Source organism: Apteryx mantelli, chromosome 5 (assembly GCF_036417845.1).
Source record: "Apteryx mantelli isolate bAptMan1 chromosome 5, bAptMan1.hap1, whole genome shotgun sequence".
Classification (NCBI taxonomy): Eukaryota; Metazoa; Chordata; class Aves; order Apterygiformes; family Apterygidae; genus Apteryx; species Apteryx mantelli.
Window position 1 is genome coordinate 32,575,170 of NC_089982.1, and position 21,377 is coordinate 32,596,546.

Sequence of the window (21,377 nt, forward strand, 5' to 3'; positions counted from 1 at the left end):
CTGAGTTACTTAATGTCAATTTATACCTTACTATCAAGATCATTTATCTTTAAGAAGCTAAACTTTGTTTAAAAGAGCTTGGAGGCTTCTGAATTTTAAGCATTCTTTGTAGTGCTTTCTGTCTGTATCTTGCACAATCAAGTAAGTATGTGTATCGAAAAGCAAAACAAAGTAGTCCTTTCCTGTTGTGCAGGTTCAGAAATAACAAAGATAATGGAAATACCGGTTCTTTGCATAAGCTAAGACACTCCAAATAAAACTAATAATTTTTTTTCAAATCAGCTAAATGCATGGTATACAATGGAATGCCTGTACTGTCGGCTTTTTCCTTCTTTTGCAATTTCATCTTTGCTTTGGTTTAAGATTTATTTAATTCCTCAGTGGTAAAAGACTGCCTGTCTTGCAGCTCTTTTATGTCTATCATACTCCTCTCCCAGGTAGATAAGGCATGAGCACAGATGTGCTCTGCTGATACTTTTGACCGTTTCAGACAGAAGATCCTGAGTTGCTGCCTGAAAATTCTGTTTGGGTGGTGTATCCAGACCCATCCCATTCCAGGCTTGATAGTGGTTCTGACAAAGAGACCACTTGTTGAAGGGGCAGAATCATCTTCTGCAAAGTAGGAAGCTTTTAACTATACTCGCTTTTGAAATGCATGAAAATGGATTCTTCAGCTGGGCAACCCAGTAGAAGCATGTGTTACTAATATTATAACATTATAGTATTAGAACAATATAAATTATATTTCATAGCTAGAACTGCAGAATGGTAGAGGCTCGCTCTTGGATCTCCATTAACAGATGCACTTGTTCAGTAGTGTGCCATGTTCCTCTCCTGCTTGATGTTTGCACTGTCCTGTCACTGTTTGTGAAACTTCCTACCTATTGAAGGTACTGTTAGTGGCCCACACTAGAATCTATTTGGATGATTGCTTGAAGCAAAGAGAAGGTTTTTAACTCTACAGTATTATCCACGTAGATTTGTAGCCTGCTTGTTAGTCCTCTTAACAGTAATCTTGTGGTCTTGCAAGAAGAACCAAGGAACTGAGCCACTTCAACAGTGTGGCAGGTGTGTGGATGCAGGTGCTTCCTCAAGGAAAATTACTGCAGGCAACTCACCACTGTCACTCACTGATAACTTGGTTTGCATGTAAATAGTAATGGGTGTAGGGATGCTGTTTTTTCAGACATAGTAGGTCTTTTTTGGCACACGCTGGAGGAAATTACTGGAAAAGAAGTATTCTTTTCACAGTCTGGTTACTTTCAACAGGGTACTACGGATTAATTTTTTTTCGGCGCAGCTCTTTTGATGTTGTTAGTGCTTAGCTATTGTGCATACTACAGAAAAGCCTGCTACTGAATGACTGTTGTCTATGAATTTTAAATGCACAAACAAAAGCCATTGTGAATGAAATATGACTGAGTAACACTGGAAATAGTATTGGTATTTGTCACCATTAGATTTAAATTAACAAAGCTAACTTCCACCTCAGGGGAGGAATTTAGGATTATATTCCAGATTTCTGTCATTATTATGGAGGGAGCTATTGATGTTTTCCCTGGCATTTGATACTGCTTGTAGTTCCCAAGTTAGCCTCTCTGTAGGTAGCAACGTCTTTTTACAAAATTATATATGGCAATTATGTGGCATGGAGAGGAAGAGAGGTAACACTGACTTTTGCGTTTTGCTATTGAAACAGGACAAGAAAGTCCTATTTTAATCTAGAATGATACTGTAGGACCTCTTGTGTATAGTCTACTTCTATTGCTAACAGCAGTAGATGCTGTATACAGTCGTTAGATCCGAATTTTACTTTTAACCATCGTATCTTATAACAAAGTATGATTAAAAGCAAATGTGCTTGCACAGTCTTGAGAGTTCATTAATTGGATTGATAGCTTGATTTAAAACATTAAGTTAGTTTTATGAAATACCAGACTGAAGAACCATTCTTTTATTTGCAGCTCAGCAATTTCAATTTGATTTTCAAGATGCTATATACATGAAATACCATGTACTGCTTTTAATTGCCTTCTGTATTAAAAACTGCACTTAAAGTAACCAGTCACTGCAGTTAGTGAGAATAAACGTGTGCATCTTGCTTTTAACATTAAATATTCAAGTAAGTTTTACAGAGTTGCTGGCTGAGTTATGAAAACCTATTGTAGATGCATCTATTGTCAAAGTAAAAGCGTATCTGTCAGCTAGTTTGTGATGCCACAGTGATGATTTGTTTCTAAGAAATTAGAATCTGTGTGAAGTTGAGGATTATCTAATTTTTACTGTAGAGTGATTAATATTACACAGTTTTATTCTCTTGTTTCTTTAATTTAAAACTTCTTGGACTTTACACAGGAGAACTTCTGCTCCAGCTTGGCAGGCTTGAAGAAGCAGCTGAAGTCTACAAAGGATTGCAAGAAAGGAATCCTGAAAACTGGGCCTACTACAAAGGCCTGGAAAAGGCACTTAAACCAGGTAATGATTTGATATATTGTAGTAAGCAAGCCATTTCTGCACAAAGGGAACTTTATATGTATTGAAATGTGGTGAACTTACTGAAAGCTACTTAAAGAAGTTTCCATTTAAGTTCTGAGTTTTAGTTACAATGTGTATTTCTTTTTTTAAGGAAGGCTTGAACTATTTCATGTATTGTTCTTACCGTCTCTTACTTAAAACCAGAACAACAAAAATGCGGTAATCTCATTGTGCATGGCTTAGAGAAGAAGATTTCTTAGAAGACAGTTTTAATTTAGAATTTTTCTTTTGCTTTTTTTCATCTTAATCTTGTGTTGTAGGTAACACAAGTTTTTGGACAAAAGTTCAGTTCTCCTGAATGGCTCTTTGTTCAAGAGTTTAGCACAGCATTGAGACAGAAGTCCGTCCATCCATCCATCCCCTTTCTTTATATAAGAAAAATGCAGTCATAACCACTTGTTGAAAGAACTTGCAGACATCAAATATCTGAAATCATTTATTAGTGCAACTTCAAAAAATGAAATGCAAATTAATGTTCTTTAGGAAGTACACAGCAGTTAGTTGCTATATATTCTGACTTTTTTTAGCTAGATATAATTATTTCACATATCCTTCCCCCCCGCCCTCCACTTTCTGCCAAAAAAGAAGGAAAAAGTAAACTGTACATTTCTATTCCAGCCAATATGTTAGAGAGGCTAAAGATCTACGAAGAGGCCTGGACTAAATACCCAAGAGGACTAGTTCCAAGAAGATTGCCATTAAACTTTTTATCAGGTAAGTGCATTTTTGACAAGCAGGTAGTGTTCAACACTTATGTTCTTTTCTTAGATATTGTTTTGACAGCATAAACAGTTTAGAATTAATAAGTAATGCGTGGTAAAACAAAATCAACAGGTCTTTTTCCTCTCAAGGTGAAAAGTTTAAGGAATGTCTGGACAAGTTTCTAAGGATGAATTTCAGCAAAGGTTGTCCACCAGTCTTCAATACTTTGAGGTCATTATACAAAGACAAGGAGAAGGTAGGAAAACTGTTCAGCTTTTTACATGAGCTCTCTCATAGCTGTTATGCTTTGAAAAGGTGAAACTAACCTTTTTCTTCAGTGCTTACTCTGTCAGCGCTGTTGTCTATTATGACCTAGTATTTCTAGAAAAATCAAATGCAAGCAGACATAGCCTTGTGCCAAGTTAGTAAGTGTAAAAAAACAAAATTTGCTAATTATAAGCTGCTTAAGTGTTAACACAGAGAGGCTTTCTCTAAATTAGTTAAAAAGAGAGGTGAGATTGAGTGCATTCCCAGATGTGTGTTGTAATTTAGAATATAGCAAAGGTCTTTTGCCAAGAACAGCTAGTTTGGATTACACCAAATAGTTCAAGTTAAAGTGAAATACCATCTTATTTTTTTTTTGTCTTGTCTTGCACATATAGGTGGCAATTATAGAAGAGCTTGTGGTAGGTTATGAAACCTCTCTAAGAAGCTGCAGGTTATTTAACCCAAATGGTGAGTGCTAAGAATGCAATATTTTATGGATATACTGCCTGGTATGAGCAATATGTGACCATTCAGAGGCAGGAATTGGAGGGCAATGAAGAAATGGCGATACCCCTTGTATCTCTTTTTTGAAAACACAGAACCAAACCACAGTTGCTTAAAATTGGACAGCTGTAATCCATTCGACATGTATACTCAAAATCCACTCGCTTGTTTTAAATGTTTTGCTGGATCCAGAAGAGTAATCATCTCTTTGCATGTTTGAGTCCAAGAGTTCTATTTCAAGACCTAAGTTTATCATTCTCCAGGAAACTACAAAATTTGAGATTTATGTAATAATGTTTATTTGCCGCAATATGAAACGAAAAGGAATTAATACTGGTTTGGTATGATAGTACAATATTCAGGTTTTCTTGGTTTTGATTTTTTGGGGGGATTTTTTTGCTCATTTTTGAGAATTAAAAAATGCCTTTTTCCATGTTTTTGGCTGACAACTATTTTGTTCTGTGGTATGGTTCTATGTATATTGAATCTAGCCTTCATAGTTTCTTCTCTGGGGGTTTTATGATGTTTCTTTTAGTCATTTACCCAACTGTTTTGTAACAGAAATTCTCTTTTTAAAAAAAAAAAAACTTCATAAAATCTCAATAAAAGATGATCATAAAATTTTGTAAGGTGATTATAATAGTGTAATAGTTAAGATAACCTGAAAAACTTTAATGTATGAAGTCATTTATGCTGATCCTAATTATTAAGCACATTTTCACTGAAATTGTAAACAGCTATTTCCCTTCTTTGCAGAAACATTAATGTGATGCTTCCTTATGAAACTGTCATCTAAGTTGCCTGTTAACTTCTTCCCTTGAATTTAATGCTGTAATTTACAATATAACTATGCAATACCTGTTTAAATTTTTCCAAGCCATTCAAACGCATTCATGCTTTTCTGATTTAAGGAAATGGGTTGCTGTGATTTCAGTTTAATTCAATATTTGCTTTGATGATAGTAATTTCTATTCAAATAAGCAATTTTCCACTACCTTAAAATAAACAGCCAAATGCATGTAATTGCAAAGTTAATTTATATCGTAAGCTGAAAAACCAGAACCTTTCGGAAGGACTGCCACACACACACCCCCCACACACCACTTTTCTTTTCCTTTTTCCTGCAAGATGCTGTGCATCATAGTCATAATTAAGCAGTGGACTTAACTTCTAAGACTTCAGAACTTTGGATTTCAAGCAAAGCACTCTAACTTTCCACACTGACGTGCATATAGGAGTGTTTCCTGTAGACGTATCATAAAGATACGTTTAGGTGAAAAATGACAATTTGTCAAAGGTAGAGATGAAAAATCTTTTTAAAGGTTTGGAATAGAAAGGGACTGTTTTGTTTGAAAAATATTCAAATCTCTTGGTTGAAAACATATAAATGCTGAATGTGCTGGAATGTTTGCCTTGTTATTGTACATTACTTGCATTTAGCAGGACTCCCTGCTATACCCTTGACCCAAAACAATATTGAATAAAAAGCTGCCAAGACTTTCGTGGAATAAATGTTTTGTAGATGTCAGATGTATCAGGATATATCTGTACTATAGGGCATGTGTGCTCTACGTCATGCACTGAAGTCCTGCACCTTTGACTGCCCAGATTAGTTGGCACTAGTTGGGACATGTCGCAACTCCCTGCTGTGACCCATCAACCCATATTTTCTTTCCCTTAAAATCAGGATATGGGAGGAGTACAGTAGGTGCTCAGGTCTTGCAAAACATGGGCTTGGTGCTTACCTGGACCTGGGGGTTTGGAAGCACTTCAGGATTTGTGCTGTAGCCTAGTGTAGAGACAGAGTTAACTTCAGTGACTGTATTTATAGGATTTTCCTTGTGCCATGTTACTTGAATAAACCAGACAGGGAGGAAAAAAGTCCACTATTTTTCTCCCTCCAGATGATGGTAAAGAAGAACCTCCAACCACTTTACTCTGGGTCCAGTACTACTTGGCTCAACATTATGATAAAATTGGACAGCCATCCCTGGCTCTAGAATATATAAATGCTGCTATAGAAAGTACTCCCACTTTGATAGAGCTCTTCCTTGTGAAGGCAAAAATCTATAAGGTAAGTTTGTTTGGCTTGTTCTTAGTGATCAGAAGTTATTATTTTATGCCAGAAGATTTATTATTTATTTATGCCAGAAGATCTTTACCGCTGCTTGTGCTTTCCAGTTATGATTTTGTCATGAATATTATAGTGTTAAGTTTTTCTTGAGCAAGACACATGTAGAATCTATGGAAAAGTTTTGTGAATTTTAGTGAGTTTCCAGATAAGTGGGATTTGGAGTTTTTTGTTTGTTTGTTTGTACTATGTATGAATAAGCCCACATGAAGATTTTTAAGTGAATAAAGGAAAAGTATACTGCAAAATGTGCATCATCATCAATTCACAATTTATTTAAGCATTAATAATCACACTAATGAATTGAGTTAATATTTTTAAATGCCCTCCCCCTTTTTAATTTTTTTTTTAAGATTCAAAAACAATTTCTCAAATCCACTACCATATTTTATCAGAGTGGGATTAACCGAAGTGTCTGTTAGGCATTTTCAGAAAATTTTTATAGTGCTAAAAGACCTGTAACTCCATAATAGGGGAAAGTAATTATTTTGCTTTTTTCTTTAAAGATCTTTTCTTTTCCTAAAGAGAGCTATTTATAAAAAAGAAAAGTCTAAAAATTTTACTTATGGTATTGAACAGTCAGTGGATAAAATATGTGTGTTTATAATTATTGAGCTTAAATTTAAATTTTTCTCTTTAAGCATGCTGGGAATATTAAAGAAGCTGCAAGGTGGATGGATGAGGCTCAGGCTTTGGACACAGCAGACAGATTTATCAACTCCAAATGTGCAAAATATATGTTGAAAGCAAACTTCATTAAAGAAGCAGAAGAAATGTGTTCTAAGTTTACGAGGGTTGGTTGTGTTTAATTTATAGCTCTTTTGAATAATATGTAGGCCTAATCCCCCATGGAATATTTTGTTCTTGTTAACTATCATCTAACTTTTATGATCTTTAAGTTCCCTTTCAGGGCAGCTATGGTTGCTTGCTTCACTAACAGTAGACAATAGGTGGTTAGAGTTACTCCTTGCTAAGCAGAATTCCATAGTCTTAAGTGGAAACTCAACATTAAAACTTGGATTTGATCTCTTTGCTAGGTAGGAAAAATACAGCCCTTCCTAGAAATAAGTACTTTGGAAAAAATAATTCTTTGGATTCAATATTGATTCTCTAGGACCCTTAAAACATCTGATAAAGTTGCCCATATCTCGTATTTTGTTCAAAATGATGTTAAGTTAGAATATTCAGACTTCTCTTATAATGGAATTTTTGTGCGGCTGGTGGCTGAAAGATTTCCTAAGACATCATCTTTTCATGAACAAGACCTAACCCTCAAAGCCATATTTAATAGTGATAAAGAGAAGCTTCACATTTTATCTTTTTTTTTTTTCTCTCTCCTGTGGCTGCTTACCCATGACCAGTTAACTAGCATAAAAAGTTTGCGTTATGCAAACTTTTTCATTTGATGCATCGGTTTTTGTCTGTGACTTGCCTTCTTTAAAAGGATCATTTTTAAAAAGGACACCTAATGAATTTTGGACCTGTCTGCACCTTTGTCTTGGTTAAGGAAGAATCAAAGGATCTTCTAGTGGGGGTGAGAGGACAGCACAAAACCTCCTCGGCCATGTGATTTCCAGAACCTGAAGTGGAAACAGAAGTTACCTGCTCTCACTATTCCTTTACAGCCAGCAAACCAGCTTCAGTGTCCCCTGCTCTGTAGTGCTGATCACATAGGAAATAACCTATTACTACTGTCAGTTGCTTTCAGGCTTAGCTCAATCAGCAAGTTTCTGGCAGAAACAAGTGGCAGTTTCAGTAAAAATGCCTGTAGGTGTCAGTGTCATGCCACATGTTAGAACTTTTCTGCCATTTGTCTTCTTGCTGCACAGCATTATATACTTGTACATAATTTAAAAAAACATTGAATGAATGCCTTTTCTATCTTAAAGATGAGGAAATGTCACAGGTAAATGGTCACCATCTGGCTATTCATTGTGCATTTCTGACTCCCAAAAAGTTGAACATAGAGGAATGATTTTCTTCACTTTGGAACCCCGATTAATGAACCAAGCAATTCCATCTTGTTCTTTGCTTGAGGTAGTGTTTGGGTGGAGGAAATAGAAACTTCAGCGGAAATGTGGGACTACATAAATAAAGATTATGTCAGAGTACAAACACACAAAAAGGCCATATTAAGGGATAACCTTAATTATGGCAATTTCTAACATGCAGGAATCCAATTTTGAAATTTAATATTTTTGATGGCCTTTTTATGTGTGCTTTTAACTAGAGAGAGATGCAAGAAATAGCAGTTAACAAGCTGAGTGAGATACATTTTTGATAACACTGTTTTTCCTTTCAGGAGGGAACCTCAGCGGTAGAGAACTTGAATGAAATGCAGTGCATGTGGTTTCAGACGGAATGTGCGCAAGCTTACAAGACAATGAATAAATTTGGAGAAGCACTTAAGAAATGCCATGAAATTGAGAGAGTATGTATCTAGTTAAACTGCCTAGGCTGGAAATGCTTGCTTAAGTTTACTGTGCTGATATATTTCCTTTTTGAACAGTATGCTCATAAGTATTCTTCCTGCAGCTCCTGCAGAGATTTTGCTTCCTATTGAATACTGGGGGATTGATTACACCATATTTTCTCATAATAAATAACTTTGTAAAATATGTATTGGAAAGAGAGATTGTGTTAAGTATTTTGAAGATGCAGGAAAGAAGAGAATATTTGCAAAAAGAGTCCTTATTTTAGGCAGGGTATGTGAAAACATGTATTTGGGTACAAACCAAAAGTATATGTACTTCAAGTCCAAAACAGAAGATCGCTGAACTCACAAGCCTTGCCTTAAAAAAAAAAAAAAAAAAAAAAAAAAAGGTATTGTCTCTTTAAGTATAGTGTCTTAATAGAATAAATGTAAAAACCTATTTAAAAAACTGGAAAAGATCCTCTTCCTTTAGAAAAAAGAAAAAGCTATAGATTAAAATGAGCTATTAGAAATATAAAGATGTCTTAAAGTAGAAATTTTATCCAGAAAGGGGAAAAGAGAACATTTGCACATTAAATGCAGATCCATAATAAGGTAAGCTAAAAAAAAGTTTGGATTTACAACTTCCTAAAAAATAAAAATAAAAAAAACAATTTTTTCCAAACACACTAGGAGCCAGAAACAGGACAAGATAGTTGAGGTGTAAAGGAAGTGCTCAAAGGGGAGTACTTAGAAAAGCTATGCCTTTTTGCAAATGGAGGGACTTAAGGAGATTTAAAACATTCTGTTCACCCCAATCCTGTAAAGGAACTTGGTTAGGAAACTGCTTAAGTGCTACTCTTGTAATGTAAATCACCCTGGGTACCAGAAGAGGGTAGCAAATGTAGTGCTGACTTAGAAACAATTTTGAGAATGGCATCTAAGGAATTAAGTCACTACATTTAATTTATTTATTGGATTAATCGAAGGTATAGTAAAGATAGACAAATATGTTGTATTCCGAAAACATCAACAAGGCTTTTGTAAGAAGCAGCATTGCCTCTTAAATATGTTTTAGAGATGCCAGATATGCTTAAGGCAGTCTAGTTGATTAAAATCTGTTCTGGATTTCAGAAACGCTTCAGATGTGATCCTTCAATTTCCTTTCTTTTTCCAAGATAGCTTAGTCCCTTTAAGATGTGATCTCATGGATTTAAGAGCTGATTGGTGCCAGGGAAACAGAGTAGGAGCAAAAAAATCAGTTTTTACATGAAAAGGTGTTTACCACAGAGATTGCATGGCCGTCTCTATATGGTATCCATTGTTTAATATATTGATCAGAGAAAGCGGGTGAATAGAGTGAGGACATTTACTGATAATGTAAAGTGATTTTAAAAAAAGTGGCTGCAGAGAAGGTTCTCACAATACTGAGTGATAAAATGACACGTGAAACGTAATGTTCAACAACTTAGTTGGGGAGGAAAGGACAAGAACCCTTTGCATATGCATAAGTAGTAACAGGCCCCGCATGAATTATTGCCGCTCAGGAAAGAAGTCTTGGAATTATTTTAGACAGTGCTGCAAAAGCCATCATGTTAATGTAGCAGTCAAAAAAGCAAACCATGCTGGGAATTATGAAGAGACTAGAGAATAAAACAAAATATTTTCCTGCCACTGTGTAAATTCATGGTAATGTTTACATTTGAATATCATACTTGGTTCCTGTCACCTCCTTAAAAAATGAGCTAGTAAAACATGAGCTATGGAATAACTCCCCCATTAAGAGGGTGCAATTAGCTTATCGCACTATTTTATCCTCAGCTTTGACAAGCAACAACTGAGTTAAGGTTAGGAAAAAGTTGTATGTGGTAATAAACACATGGAGAAGTTGAAGAGGGGAAGGACTTTACACTGTTTCACAAACAAAAACAAAGGGACATCAGGTGACAATGAGGCAGCAGATCTTAAACAAAAGGAAGTACTTTCTCACACCACATGTGATTAAAGGGTGGAATTTGTTTCCACAGTATTTTATGGAAGTTAAAGGTATAAACTAAAAAGCTAGACAAGTTCATAGAAGAAAAAGTTTCAAGTACTATTTAAATATAACAACAAGGGCAGAATCTTTTCCCCTAAACTGCAAATTGTCAGAGGGTGGTTACTATTAAAGAGGTTGTGGATTGGGTGAATCTTGGTTCTGACCTAAGATAACTTCTGTGCTTTTTACTATGACTTAATTTTATTTTGTTTCAGTTGCACATTAATTTTTTGAAACATGAGTTACTTGTCAAACAGCAGTCTTTTAGTAAATTATTCCATACATTTTTTGGAAAATGCATATAAATAAATGAAGGTTTATTTCCAATTGCGGATGCTTGCTAAATAATGTCCTGTTGTGTTAGCATTTTGTAGAAATCACAGATGACCAGTTTGACTTCCACACTTACTGTATGAGGAAGATTACGCTTAGGTCTTATGTGGACTTGTTAAAACTAGAAGATGTACTTCGACAGCATCCGTTTTACTTCAAGGCCGCACAAATTGCCATAGAGATATATTTGAAGCTTCATGATAATCCCCTAACAGATGAAAATAAAGAACACGAGGCTGATACAGGTATTTCACCCTCAGGATTTATTGTATATGCAGTTTCTCTAGTTAGTGAATATTTTACGAAGATCTAGTAGTCTTACAGTTGACAGATCCCCAAAGTAAAGGTTTTTTTTGCAACTAAAAGTGGGCAAATTTTAACTTGGCCTGCAAGATTAGTGTAGTGAAAGTTAAACTAATACATATTTTTGTTTATCTAGGTATTAAACAGCTGTATTTTTGTGTTGGTGGTCATAAACATATTTCTAGCAATTACAGAATTTCTTGGGTAAAATCATGTTGTTTTTATGAAAATACCTGAGAAAACATGGAATTCTCATGGTGATTGATCCATGAAGAAACAGACCAAAGCAGGTGTGCTTGGAGTGACTCTTTCTAAGCATTTTATCAGTATGCAGAAGTTTGACTAATTGCCACATAAATCGTGTCATCTTTTGCTATTGATGCAAAAATAATGTTTAAATCCTTTATTTTCTTTTCTATGTCCATTTTCTGATTGAAGAACAATTTAAGTGGTTATGGACTGGGGCACCTCAAGTGGTATGAATAGAGGCGGCTGAATCCCCCAAGAGGAATTTGTCAAGTTTTAAGATTTACCATCTCAGTCCATTTGTGTAGCTTCAGGTTCAAATTAAGAAAAGTGGAAATGTAATAGAATTTCTCATGGCTGATTTTTGATGCTTTTTAAATTAATTCTCCATACTTTAAGAGAGGGATGATCTGAATGTGAATCAAATGTAAAACATCTGTAGGGTGTTAAAAGCAAAACTGGGCATTAAAAGCAAAACTGGAACTGCCTATGCTCAAAATGACTGTTTCACCTTATTTTTGTTAAACCATTTAACCACTACATTAAACATATCTTTCCTGTTGTATAATGCCTAAGGAGTAAATCAGTGTGTATTGGTGTATATTTTTACTCCTGACACTACATTTGTGAAGTCATGCAGTAATTACTTGGTCCTGCCTTCAGCTTGCTATACTATTGTTCTAATTTCTATTGCCCTGATTTCACAAAGGAATTTGTGAATTGTGAAGCAGTAGCATAGACTGTCAAATTTTTGTATTGCTAGTAAACAAACTCTTACAAATGCAATGGCAGCCTTACTAGTTAGTAAATATGATTTTAAAATAAATACAGTAACTGACAACTGATTGAGACGGGATAATATTAGAAGTCAATATAGTCTGTGTTTTGTCCTTTGCTTGTTTACAGCAAATATGTCTGACAAGGAGCTAAAAAAGCTACGAAATAAGCAGAGAAGAGCTCAGAAGAAAGCACAGCTGGAGGAGGAGAAGAAGAATGCTGAGAAAGAGAAGCAACAGAGGAATCAGAAAAAGAAGAAAGATGATGATGATGAAGAAATTGGAGGACCGAAAGAAGAACTTATCCCTGAAAAACTGGCAAAGGTGCTTGCTAATGTAATATTAAGCAGTTGGTTTGGAGAAGAGTCAAATTTGTAGAAAAGTTACTATGAACATGCACACAATTTGAGAGCCATTCAGATAACGTTTGGTTTTTGTATGGCTTCTCTTCACAAGTGGCATGTCTTAAAAAATAAATGTTTCTAGGGTAGTTTGTTGGATATACTGTCAAAAATGTGACAAATCACTGCTTCTCATTCTCAAAGGCAGCAGTCAAGAAGTCATAGATGCTTTGCTACAGATGGAATTATCTTCATATATGAATTACACTAGCTTGCTGATTATATCCTGCTTCTAGTTAAGCAGATGGAAGTCTTTCTGTTTTGTATGCAAGATGGTTGTCATTACACTCCTATGGTCCACAGTAATTTCTGGTTTATATGAGCACAGGCAATCTGTTGGAGAGATAGGGCAAACAGGAGACACTGAGAAACTGAATGCTTTAACAGCATTTGTTTGCAATTTGTTTTGAATGCAAACAAATAAAAGGATAAAGAATCTGTTTAGAAATAGCAGTAGACAAGGCTAAGATGGATTTTGAGGTTTGAATTAAGAATGTAGAGATGTGTAGAAGGGAGATGATTCAGAAGACTGTGATACAGGTTGTACCTGGAAGGAGCAGGAAAGCATTTGGGAAAAAATGTAGAGAATGGTATTGAAAAACATAGACTGGAAAAATGAATTTCTAGTAATAGCAGTAGGATAGTATACAAGTACTGATAGATACAGTATTCAGTATCTTCATGTCACAAGGATAATGACTATTGCTGGCTCTTGGGGGGCAGTATTTGAAATCTGAGACAGTGAACTTCATTGCATAACCAGGAAGCAAGTGGCTTTATAAAAACTAGATTAGTTGTTTAGGAATACTGTCTGGAGTATTCCCATTGTTTAGCTTGCTGGTTGCAAGAAAAAGCCGTCTCATTACAGTGCAAATTAGGAATGAAGCTGCCTCAATGGTGTGTATTGAAATTGAGTTCTGGAGTAGTGGGATATCCCAAGAAAATCTAGGCTGCTGCCAAGGTTGCAGGGAAATAGTTACAGCTGTATAATGCAGCCCTTTGGCAAATCTTTCCTACTTACTGGAAACACTCTAGAGAGCTCCAAGTTGAGTTGGCCAAGGTCCAAAAACTATTTTAGACATAGTTGGTCACCTGTAAACCTTTTTTCTGGAAAAGTTACGCCTGGACTTGGTTGGCTGATATGTAGCCTTGGCATTAAAAACATAGCTTTGAAATCTTTTGTAGTATTAAATAGTTTCAGCATGCAGTTGTAACTGATACACACAAACTCATAATGGCATGTATAAATAGTTTAAATATTTTATGAAAACTGCTAAAGTATATGATTAGCTAGGAATTATGTAAGGTGTCCATCATTGTCTTCAACTCAGTTATTTGTGCAGTGCAAATTAATGTGTTAACGTTACTAAATTGTCATTGACAGACTATTGAGTTTTGTAACTGATTCCTAGAGAGTAGCTATACTCATAAAAACATAAATAAGACGGACAACAGATAGTATCTTAGCTGAGAATGTTGCCATGACTGGGCAGCCTTCAGGAACCTTTCTGAAGCTTGCACGAACAGACTCAGTTATGAGCATAAAGTAGTCATCAGCATCTCTGTTGCCCATGTGTGTAGATTTGGTGGGTTGCATTCTGAGAGTAACTCCTTCTGATGTGACTCAAAATCAGAAACAACTAATTCCTCTTGTTGGAGAGTTGGTCAATAGTTTTAAGTTTTGTGGCTTAGCTGTGTGATGATTCTTTGATTCTGTAGGTTGAAGCACCTTTGGAAGAAGCCATTAAATTTTTAATGCCACTGAAGAATTTAGTGAAGAACAAAATAGAGACACATCTTTTTGCCTTTGAGATTTATTTCCGAAAAGGTAGGTGAGAAAACTAATGAAAGAAAGTAAATTGTGGTTCTTAAAGTTGTATATTAGAATTTATGCAAAAATTCTTGATGAGATATAAGCAGTCAGCGCCTGTAGATGCATATAACTTTTCATTGGACAGACACCCCAGCCATCAGCATTCTGTGAAGAATCAGAAGTTTGAAATGCTAGGTGATTATCCCGTTTCTTTGCTGTGTTTAAATCCATGAGCCATGAGACTGAAGCATTAATTCTCCCAACTTGCATTTCTCCTAGTTACTTGTTTTCATCTATAGCTGTTCATCAAATTCAAGTGTTGACAAAACTATGTGCTGTAAATTTAGAAATGGCATGCAGTTGCTATGAAAAGTGGGCTTTTGAATTACTTAACTTTTGAATTCTTCTGGTATCAGTTAAATATTATGCTTTAAGAGCTTGTGTTCAAATGTAGTCACTAGTTTGAAAAGTTTAATTCACTGGTTAAAGGAGTGTTAGAAAAATGGCTTTTGTAGCATCCTCAGCTTTTAATTTGTTCTGATCATTGTAATTTCAAACACTAAATACTCCTTCAATGCAATGCAGTTAGTTCCAGCTACAGTTTTTTGACCCTTTGTCAATGCTTTCTTTTCCAGAGAAGTTCCTTTTGATGCTTCAGTCTGTGAAGAGAGCATTTGCTATTGATTCTAGTCATCCTTGGCTTCACGAGTGTATGATTCATCTCTTCAGCAGCGGTATGTATCTGATATGACTTCATCTGTACATGCCTCCAGCTGATACCTAACTTGCATACAGTCACTGGTTTTAGTTCACAGATTGTTATCACAATTCATTCAAAATATTTAATATGCATATTGGAAAGCTTTTTAAACAAGTGACTTGTGTTAAGATTAAGTATATTTATTATGACTACAGCTGGGTTTAGTAATTAGTTCAACATGGTTAGTAAGTCTTTTTAAGACTGTAAAGGAGTATGATGTGCCTCTGAAAGAGTGAGTGAACTCACTGGTGGTTGTAGAAATGGGAACTGCAGAATGAAGAATGTGGCTTCTCTGCTCGCAGCCTGTGTCAGTGTATGAGGAGAAAGTTAGAATCATGTCCTGTTTTGTTAGAAGATTGGAAGGATTCTGTCTTTTCTTGCCCCAAAGGCCACTTTTTCTGTTGACGACTAAAGACAAGATACGTATAAGAACAAATTTTTATGACCTCAATCTTTAGGCCTAAAAGACTAATCAGTAAGGTGGGAAAGGAGTGTATTTGAGCGAAAAGGCTTTGGATTTTTGTAAGCATCAGAAAACTGTCACAGTTGAGCTTTTTCCAACCAGCTCCAGTTATTTACCATTTTTAATTTTATGCAACTGCCTTTGAGATTTGTTTTTTTTCAATTATACTAATAATGTAAATGCACATTAAATCCTTTTATTTTAATATTTGTTGAAGTAGATTGTACTGTGATTGCCTGCGTCACCTTCTATTAAACTTTTTTCCCCCAATTTAATAGTATCTGAAAGTAAGGATCTGCCAGATGCAGTCAGAACAGTGTTAAACCAAGAAATGAATCGGCTTTTTGGAGCAACTAATCCAAAGAACTTCAATGAAGCTTTCCTTAAAAAGAACTATGACTCACTACCACATAGGTTATCAGGTATTTTGCCTCTATCCTTTTTCTCTCCCCTTCTCTTTTCTGTGCTTATCTAGCCATGACTTCTGAGTATCTGCAGCAATGATGTAAAAAAATCACTCTTGCCATCAGGAATGCTTTTCTATCTATTTGAGTCTTTGTGAAAACATGACCATTCAATTTGTCTGTGAGTTTCTTCAATTTCTCCTTCTGTGTGCTGCTAAAATACAAATTTTTGGACTTTCCCTGCCCTGTTTTCATTTCTGGTACATGCTAAATGTATCATAAGACTTCTTAAAGGTAAACATATTTAATGCGTTTGTGGTAGAGTTTGTATGAGCCATGGTATGTGAAGTAATATTTTGAATTTATGAAGCTTTCTGATATTTGGAGAGATTTTTCTGGTATGTGGAGAGGCTGACTGCCAGCACAAATGTGCTGAGTGCCCAGCAGGCGACTTAACACCCAGAACTATTGGTGTGCCAAACAAGAGGAGCTGAGGTAGTGCTGGTTACCACAGCTGTCATAAAAGACCATCTGTCAATAGTGATCGCATATTACAGTGGGTATTATAGTACCCCATGAGCAACGGGATGTGTACCGCCGAGGGCAGCATTGCTGCTGTGGCTCGGTCTGCTTAAACGTGACCCTGAAAGCAGTGAGTTCATTCTCTGCATCTCTTCTGACATCAAGCCCCTTCAGCTACATCTGTGTGGTGGGACTTGGGACCGTGCCATGTGTGTGTCCTGACACTGTGTTACAATGAGAGCTGTGTGCACTCCATCTCTCCTGTGCCCTGGTTCCTGTGGGAAGGAAGCCTGAGCACTGCTGCCAGAAAGCAACTGTGGTGTGCTGCAGCAGGTCTGATTTGTTCTCTTCATTATCTTCAGGATTACACAGTATACTGCAAAATGCTCCTACCCTGCAGGGCAGACGTAGCCTAGTTGTTTCAACGCTTTTTCCCTATACCTTCTTAAGCGTTGGATAGTAGACTTGAAGCTCCGCTTCTGTTTGCTCTGATGTCAAACTTAACGTTCCAAATGTCTCCATTTTGAACTACTGCTACAGAATTCAGTATCCCCTTTCTTGGTCTTAATATCTTTATTTTATGGTTGTAGATATTATAAGACTTATTCAGTCTTCTACTGAGTGATGAAACTTATTTTTCTCCTGTAGCTGCCAAAATGATGTACTATTTAGATCCTTCCAGTCAGAAAAGAGCAGTAGAGCTGGCAGTGACCCTGGATGAATCCCTCACTAACAGAAATCTTCAGGTAACAGTCATTTATAAGTTGTAAACAACTTCTTTTGGTATATCTACAGAAGTTTTATGCAAGTTGTGAAGATAAGAGGAAGCTGAAACTATTGCTATGCATATATAGTAAGGAGGTTGGGATATCATGTGAGAGAAAGGTATAACGGGTTCATCTGAACTGAAGCATTTAACCTCCTTTTTGCACATTTGAGTTAATGTAGCTTTGTCCTACATATGATATGAAAATAGCTAGCTAGCAGAAGAAAGCATGTTGTTGCCAGAAGTAACAGGAAAGCATAAGAGAATTCATATAGCAAAAGATGCTAAAGCTCCCCAGTAGGAAAAGGTTGTAGTCTGTCAGAGCTTTAGCTGTTTAAACAGCCAAGAACTCACAAGGCAGAGTCTCTTCTAAACTATTTCTTTACCCCAGTCAACCCATTTCCTTTGGCATCAATATGAGAGTGCCCAGCACATTTAATTAAGTATTAAAGAGATTTTTTAGCAGGCATTGCAACCTGTAGGATGCTTCATTTCTCTCAGTTCCCCTGGCACTTTTTCTTTATTGTGCTCTTTATCTCTGGGGACTCCAGGATATTTAAACCTATTGCAAGTAGAATTGGTAAGTTTTCCAGTAAAATGTATTCTTTGGTTGGCAAAAATGAGCATTTTCTAAAAGTCACATTCTTGGGAATATACTAGGTTCAACAGAAGTTTAACTGTGAAGGATTTTGCAAGGCCACACTAGAATTTTTGGACAAAACAGAGGGGACAAAGAGGCAGGAAAAGACAATTTGCCATGGTTTATAAACTTGCCTTGGATGTTGAGGATTCAGATCCTTTCTCTAGCTGATCTGTCTATGAGACGTAAATGTAGATCTTTCATATCCTAAGTACATATTTAGCAGGATATAAACTATTTATTTGTTTGTTTTTTGTTTGAGCTGTCTCAAAGAGTTTAAGATGGATTATCAATAGACGTAGAGAGAAAACAAAAAATTAAATTTTCTTCAAAAGCATTCATTGCCTTGTAGCTGCATTTCTTGCCCAAGAATGGTATTCTTTGAATTGGACTGGGGGAAGGATTAGACTGTAACCAAAAATACTGGGTGTTTTTGGAGGCATAACCTTATTTTGTACACACCACACATACGCACGCACTTGCAAGTCAGCCCAGTTCTTGGTTGCCAACCAGTAAAAATCAAACTTTTCAGGAAAATGAGGAACAGATTAAAAAAAAAAAGTATTTTTTAGCTTCATTTAAGTTTTCTAGCTGTTTTTTTTAATCACTTTAAATTGAGTTATTTGAAATCATGCTAAACTGGTATCTCTTGTTGTGTCTAATTAGAAAAATGTCATTTGATAGAAACCTGAAAACAGTGCTTCTAATATGTGTGTTTTCTTTGGAGTATTCTATTTCTTGTTTGTGAGTATTGAGATGAATGTTTAAGAAACCATAACATTCTTTATTTTTCTCTTTAATTAGACTTGTATGGAGGTATTAGAAGCTTTATGTGATGGTAGCCTTGGAGACTGTAAAGAAGCATCTGAAACTTACAGAGCAAATTGTCATAAGCTTTTCCCTTATGCTTTGGCTTTCATGCCCCCTGGATATGAAGAGGATATGAAGATCACAGTTAATGGAGATAGTTCTGCAGAACCTGAAGAACTGGCCAATGAAATATGAACAACCTTATTGGAAAAAAATAACATTGGACCATATCTGGTGTATAATATTTTTGTCACGCACCTGCTGAATTGTTCTAACTTACACAGAGAATGGAAGGAAAAAAAACGTTGCCTTCAAATAGTTTTACTTTTTTTTATCCTGCTGACAAAGTATATATATAAAATATCTAACATATTACTGGATATAGGTTGTTCGGTTTCTTAAAAATTAAAAGCTGCTAAAATTGAAGAAAAAAAAAACCTTATCCTTTCCTACCTACCCATGTTTTTAAACTAATTTATATGAAATCTGGAGGCTCATAGCCATCAGAGCAGGTGTGTGGCAGAAATATTACTTTAAAATTGTCTTGTGAGATTACTGTTATCTCAGACAGCAAAAATGCTGTTTTAGCACTGGATTCTTTCACTGAGCACAAAGAGTTGTTGGGGCTTTAGCATCTGACTGATTTTGATACGGGATGATTCTGTCCATAGGAAGTATGCAATGTGAATCAGAATATACAGAGAAACCTACAACATACATATGATGTTGTGGATGCTGGGACATACAGATACCAAGCAGAATTAAGAAACATAGTGTGTTCAATAAGCTTGTTGCGTCTCTGAAATTCACTGTACACGATCAGTTTGGTGTTCTTGCACCACAGTTTTTAACTGAAGGAACCAGTTAAAACTGTATCTGTATTGGAATTAAAATTAGGGGGGTGGGCTGGGGGGGATCAACGTTGCTGTTTTTGAGATGAACCTAGCAGCATAGGTTGGCCAAACTTTTTAAAACTGTAATGCAAGAACCAAATAAAATTATGCACTGTGATGTGGCACCAACTAATTAGAAAGATAGCATGCATTTTTCACATAGAGTGAAAATAAAATGAGAACATAACTATGGCTTGAAGTTGCAAAGAGAAGAACTCCTGACTACCATTTTGACTGATCAAGAGACTAATAGTTTAAAACCTCAGCAGGCCTTGTTCACGTTATGCAGAAAAAAAAGTGCTGCAGTTTAGATACCTCTGGAACTTTTCCACAGTGTCACAGGTTTGTAATACTTGAAGCCCTACATTTCTAAGAATATATTTCTTGCTCAGTTGTTTCAGGCAAGCCCAAGACTTTGTAACTTTTAAGGGGCCCAAGATTTTTTTTCAATAACAGACCAGCTTCTTATTCCTGCAGTTACAGATGTAATTTCCTTTGTCAAACATAAGGTACCAAATATAATGCAATAAAATGTTTTGAAAAACAGTTGTGTGAATATTTAAACCAATCTCTGTTGTACTTTGAAAATGAATGGGTTCAGTAGAGTGCAGCTCAGGGTTGGCTTACTGTGCTGTCCAGTTATGCTAATAATGTCATTGCTGATGTGTGGATGTTGAGTATATATTAAGTTTAAATGCATTATATATGAAGGCTGAATGTCTGGGAAGTCCCATAACACAGAATGCTTTACTACTTGGCTTTTAAGTTCCACCAGTGTGATGTTGAATTTTATTTTCCAAGTCAAGCTACAGTCTACAAGTCTACTGTGTCAATAATATAGATGAGTGCTCAAATGTTTTTATAGGCTCATTCACATAAAACCAAGGAGAAAATAAACTACAGCTTTTAAAGTGAGTGCCTTCTTTGCTGCAGGATTTTAGTTAGAGTATCAAGTGCATACCCGGTGTTCCTCTTCCACATCATGGAATTCAATGATTGACACATACAATTAAACTTTGGAAGATTATTGGGGTTTGTAGTTTTCTAACTGTAGAAAGAACAATTTTTTGTTTGTTGTGCATTCAGCACCAGTTTCTTGTGGTTAGGCTATCCTTGTGTATGTTTATGCTGTAGTTCATGTTCGAAATATAAGTTGCATTGCTATATTTGTGTGTTTAATCAGCCAGGCTTTTAGGGGCTAGAATACTTTTAGAGCATTTAGTTGACTCCAGTCAATTAAGGGTCTGGTCAGTTATGACTGGTCATAAATATGTCTAGATCTCAGTCTTTTGTGCAGCCTGAGATACTTGGACTGCATGTTTTCTGCAACTACTGAAGACAGTTCAGTCTTGTCTACACAAGCTCTAAGCTTTTGGCCTTGCCTCTTGAGTATTGCTGCCATTTTCTTTGCTTCTGATGCTGTAGCTGGAGGCAGATGAATGCTCACATTTCTTAACAGATTGTGAATTGCATCAAGCAAACTTTTTTGGGTGCTGCCTATAAATGGGATTACTTCCTGTACTTTCTCACTGCTTATTTTTGTGCTGAAGCAGATGAACTAAAAGCAAGAAGGTATTTGTTATCTTTCATTATGCAAGTGGGAAAGGATATTTTTGTAGACCTTCCAGAAGCCTCCATCCGCACATCTATTGTGATC

At 35.9% G+C, this 21,377-nt stretch overlaps 1 protein-coding gene across 4 annotated transcripts in view; it reads left to right on the forward strand.

The window, feature by feature from the left end:
• Positions 1 to 20,266, forward strand: part of NAA15 (N-alpha-acetyltransferase 15, NatA auxiliary subunit) — a 42,019-nt gene extending 21,753 nt beyond the window's left edge. For all 4 annotated transcript variants that reach the window (XM_067297740.1, XM_067297741.1, XM_067297742.1 and 1 more), the window contains 14 exons: positions 2,356 to 2,475; positions 3,154 to 3,249; positions 3,387 to 3,493; positions 3,900 to 3,972; positions 5,913 to 6,082; positions 6,781 to 6,933; positions 8,442 to 8,570; positions 10,955 to 11,168; positions 12,379 to 12,572; positions 14,369 to 14,477; positions 15,098 to 15,196; positions 15,964 to 16,107; positions 17,260 to 17,357; positions 18,822 to 20,266. In XM_067297740.1, coding sequence (XP_067153841.1) covers positions 2,356 to 2,475; positions 3,154 to 3,249; positions 3,387 to 3,493; positions 3,900 to 3,972; positions 5,913 to 6,082; positions 6,781 to 6,933; positions 8,442 to 8,570; positions 10,955 to 11,168; positions 12,379 to 12,572; positions 14,369 to 14,477; positions 15,098 to 15,196; positions 15,964 to 16,107; positions 17,260 to 17,357; positions 18,822 to 19,022 — 1,907 coding nt within the window. In that variant the 3' untranslated portion in view covers positions 19,023 to 20,266. The remainder of the gene's footprint in view (positions 1 to 2,355; positions 2,476 to 3,153; positions 3,250 to 3,386; positions 3,494 to 3,899; positions 3,973 to 5,912; positions 6,083 to 6,780; positions 6,934 to 8,441; positions 8,571 to 10,954; positions 11,169 to 12,378; positions 12,573 to 14,368; positions 14,478 to 15,097; positions 15,197 to 15,963; positions 16,108 to 17,259; positions 17,358 to 18,821) is intronic.
• Positions 20,267 to 21,377: the final 1,111 nt, after the last annotated feature.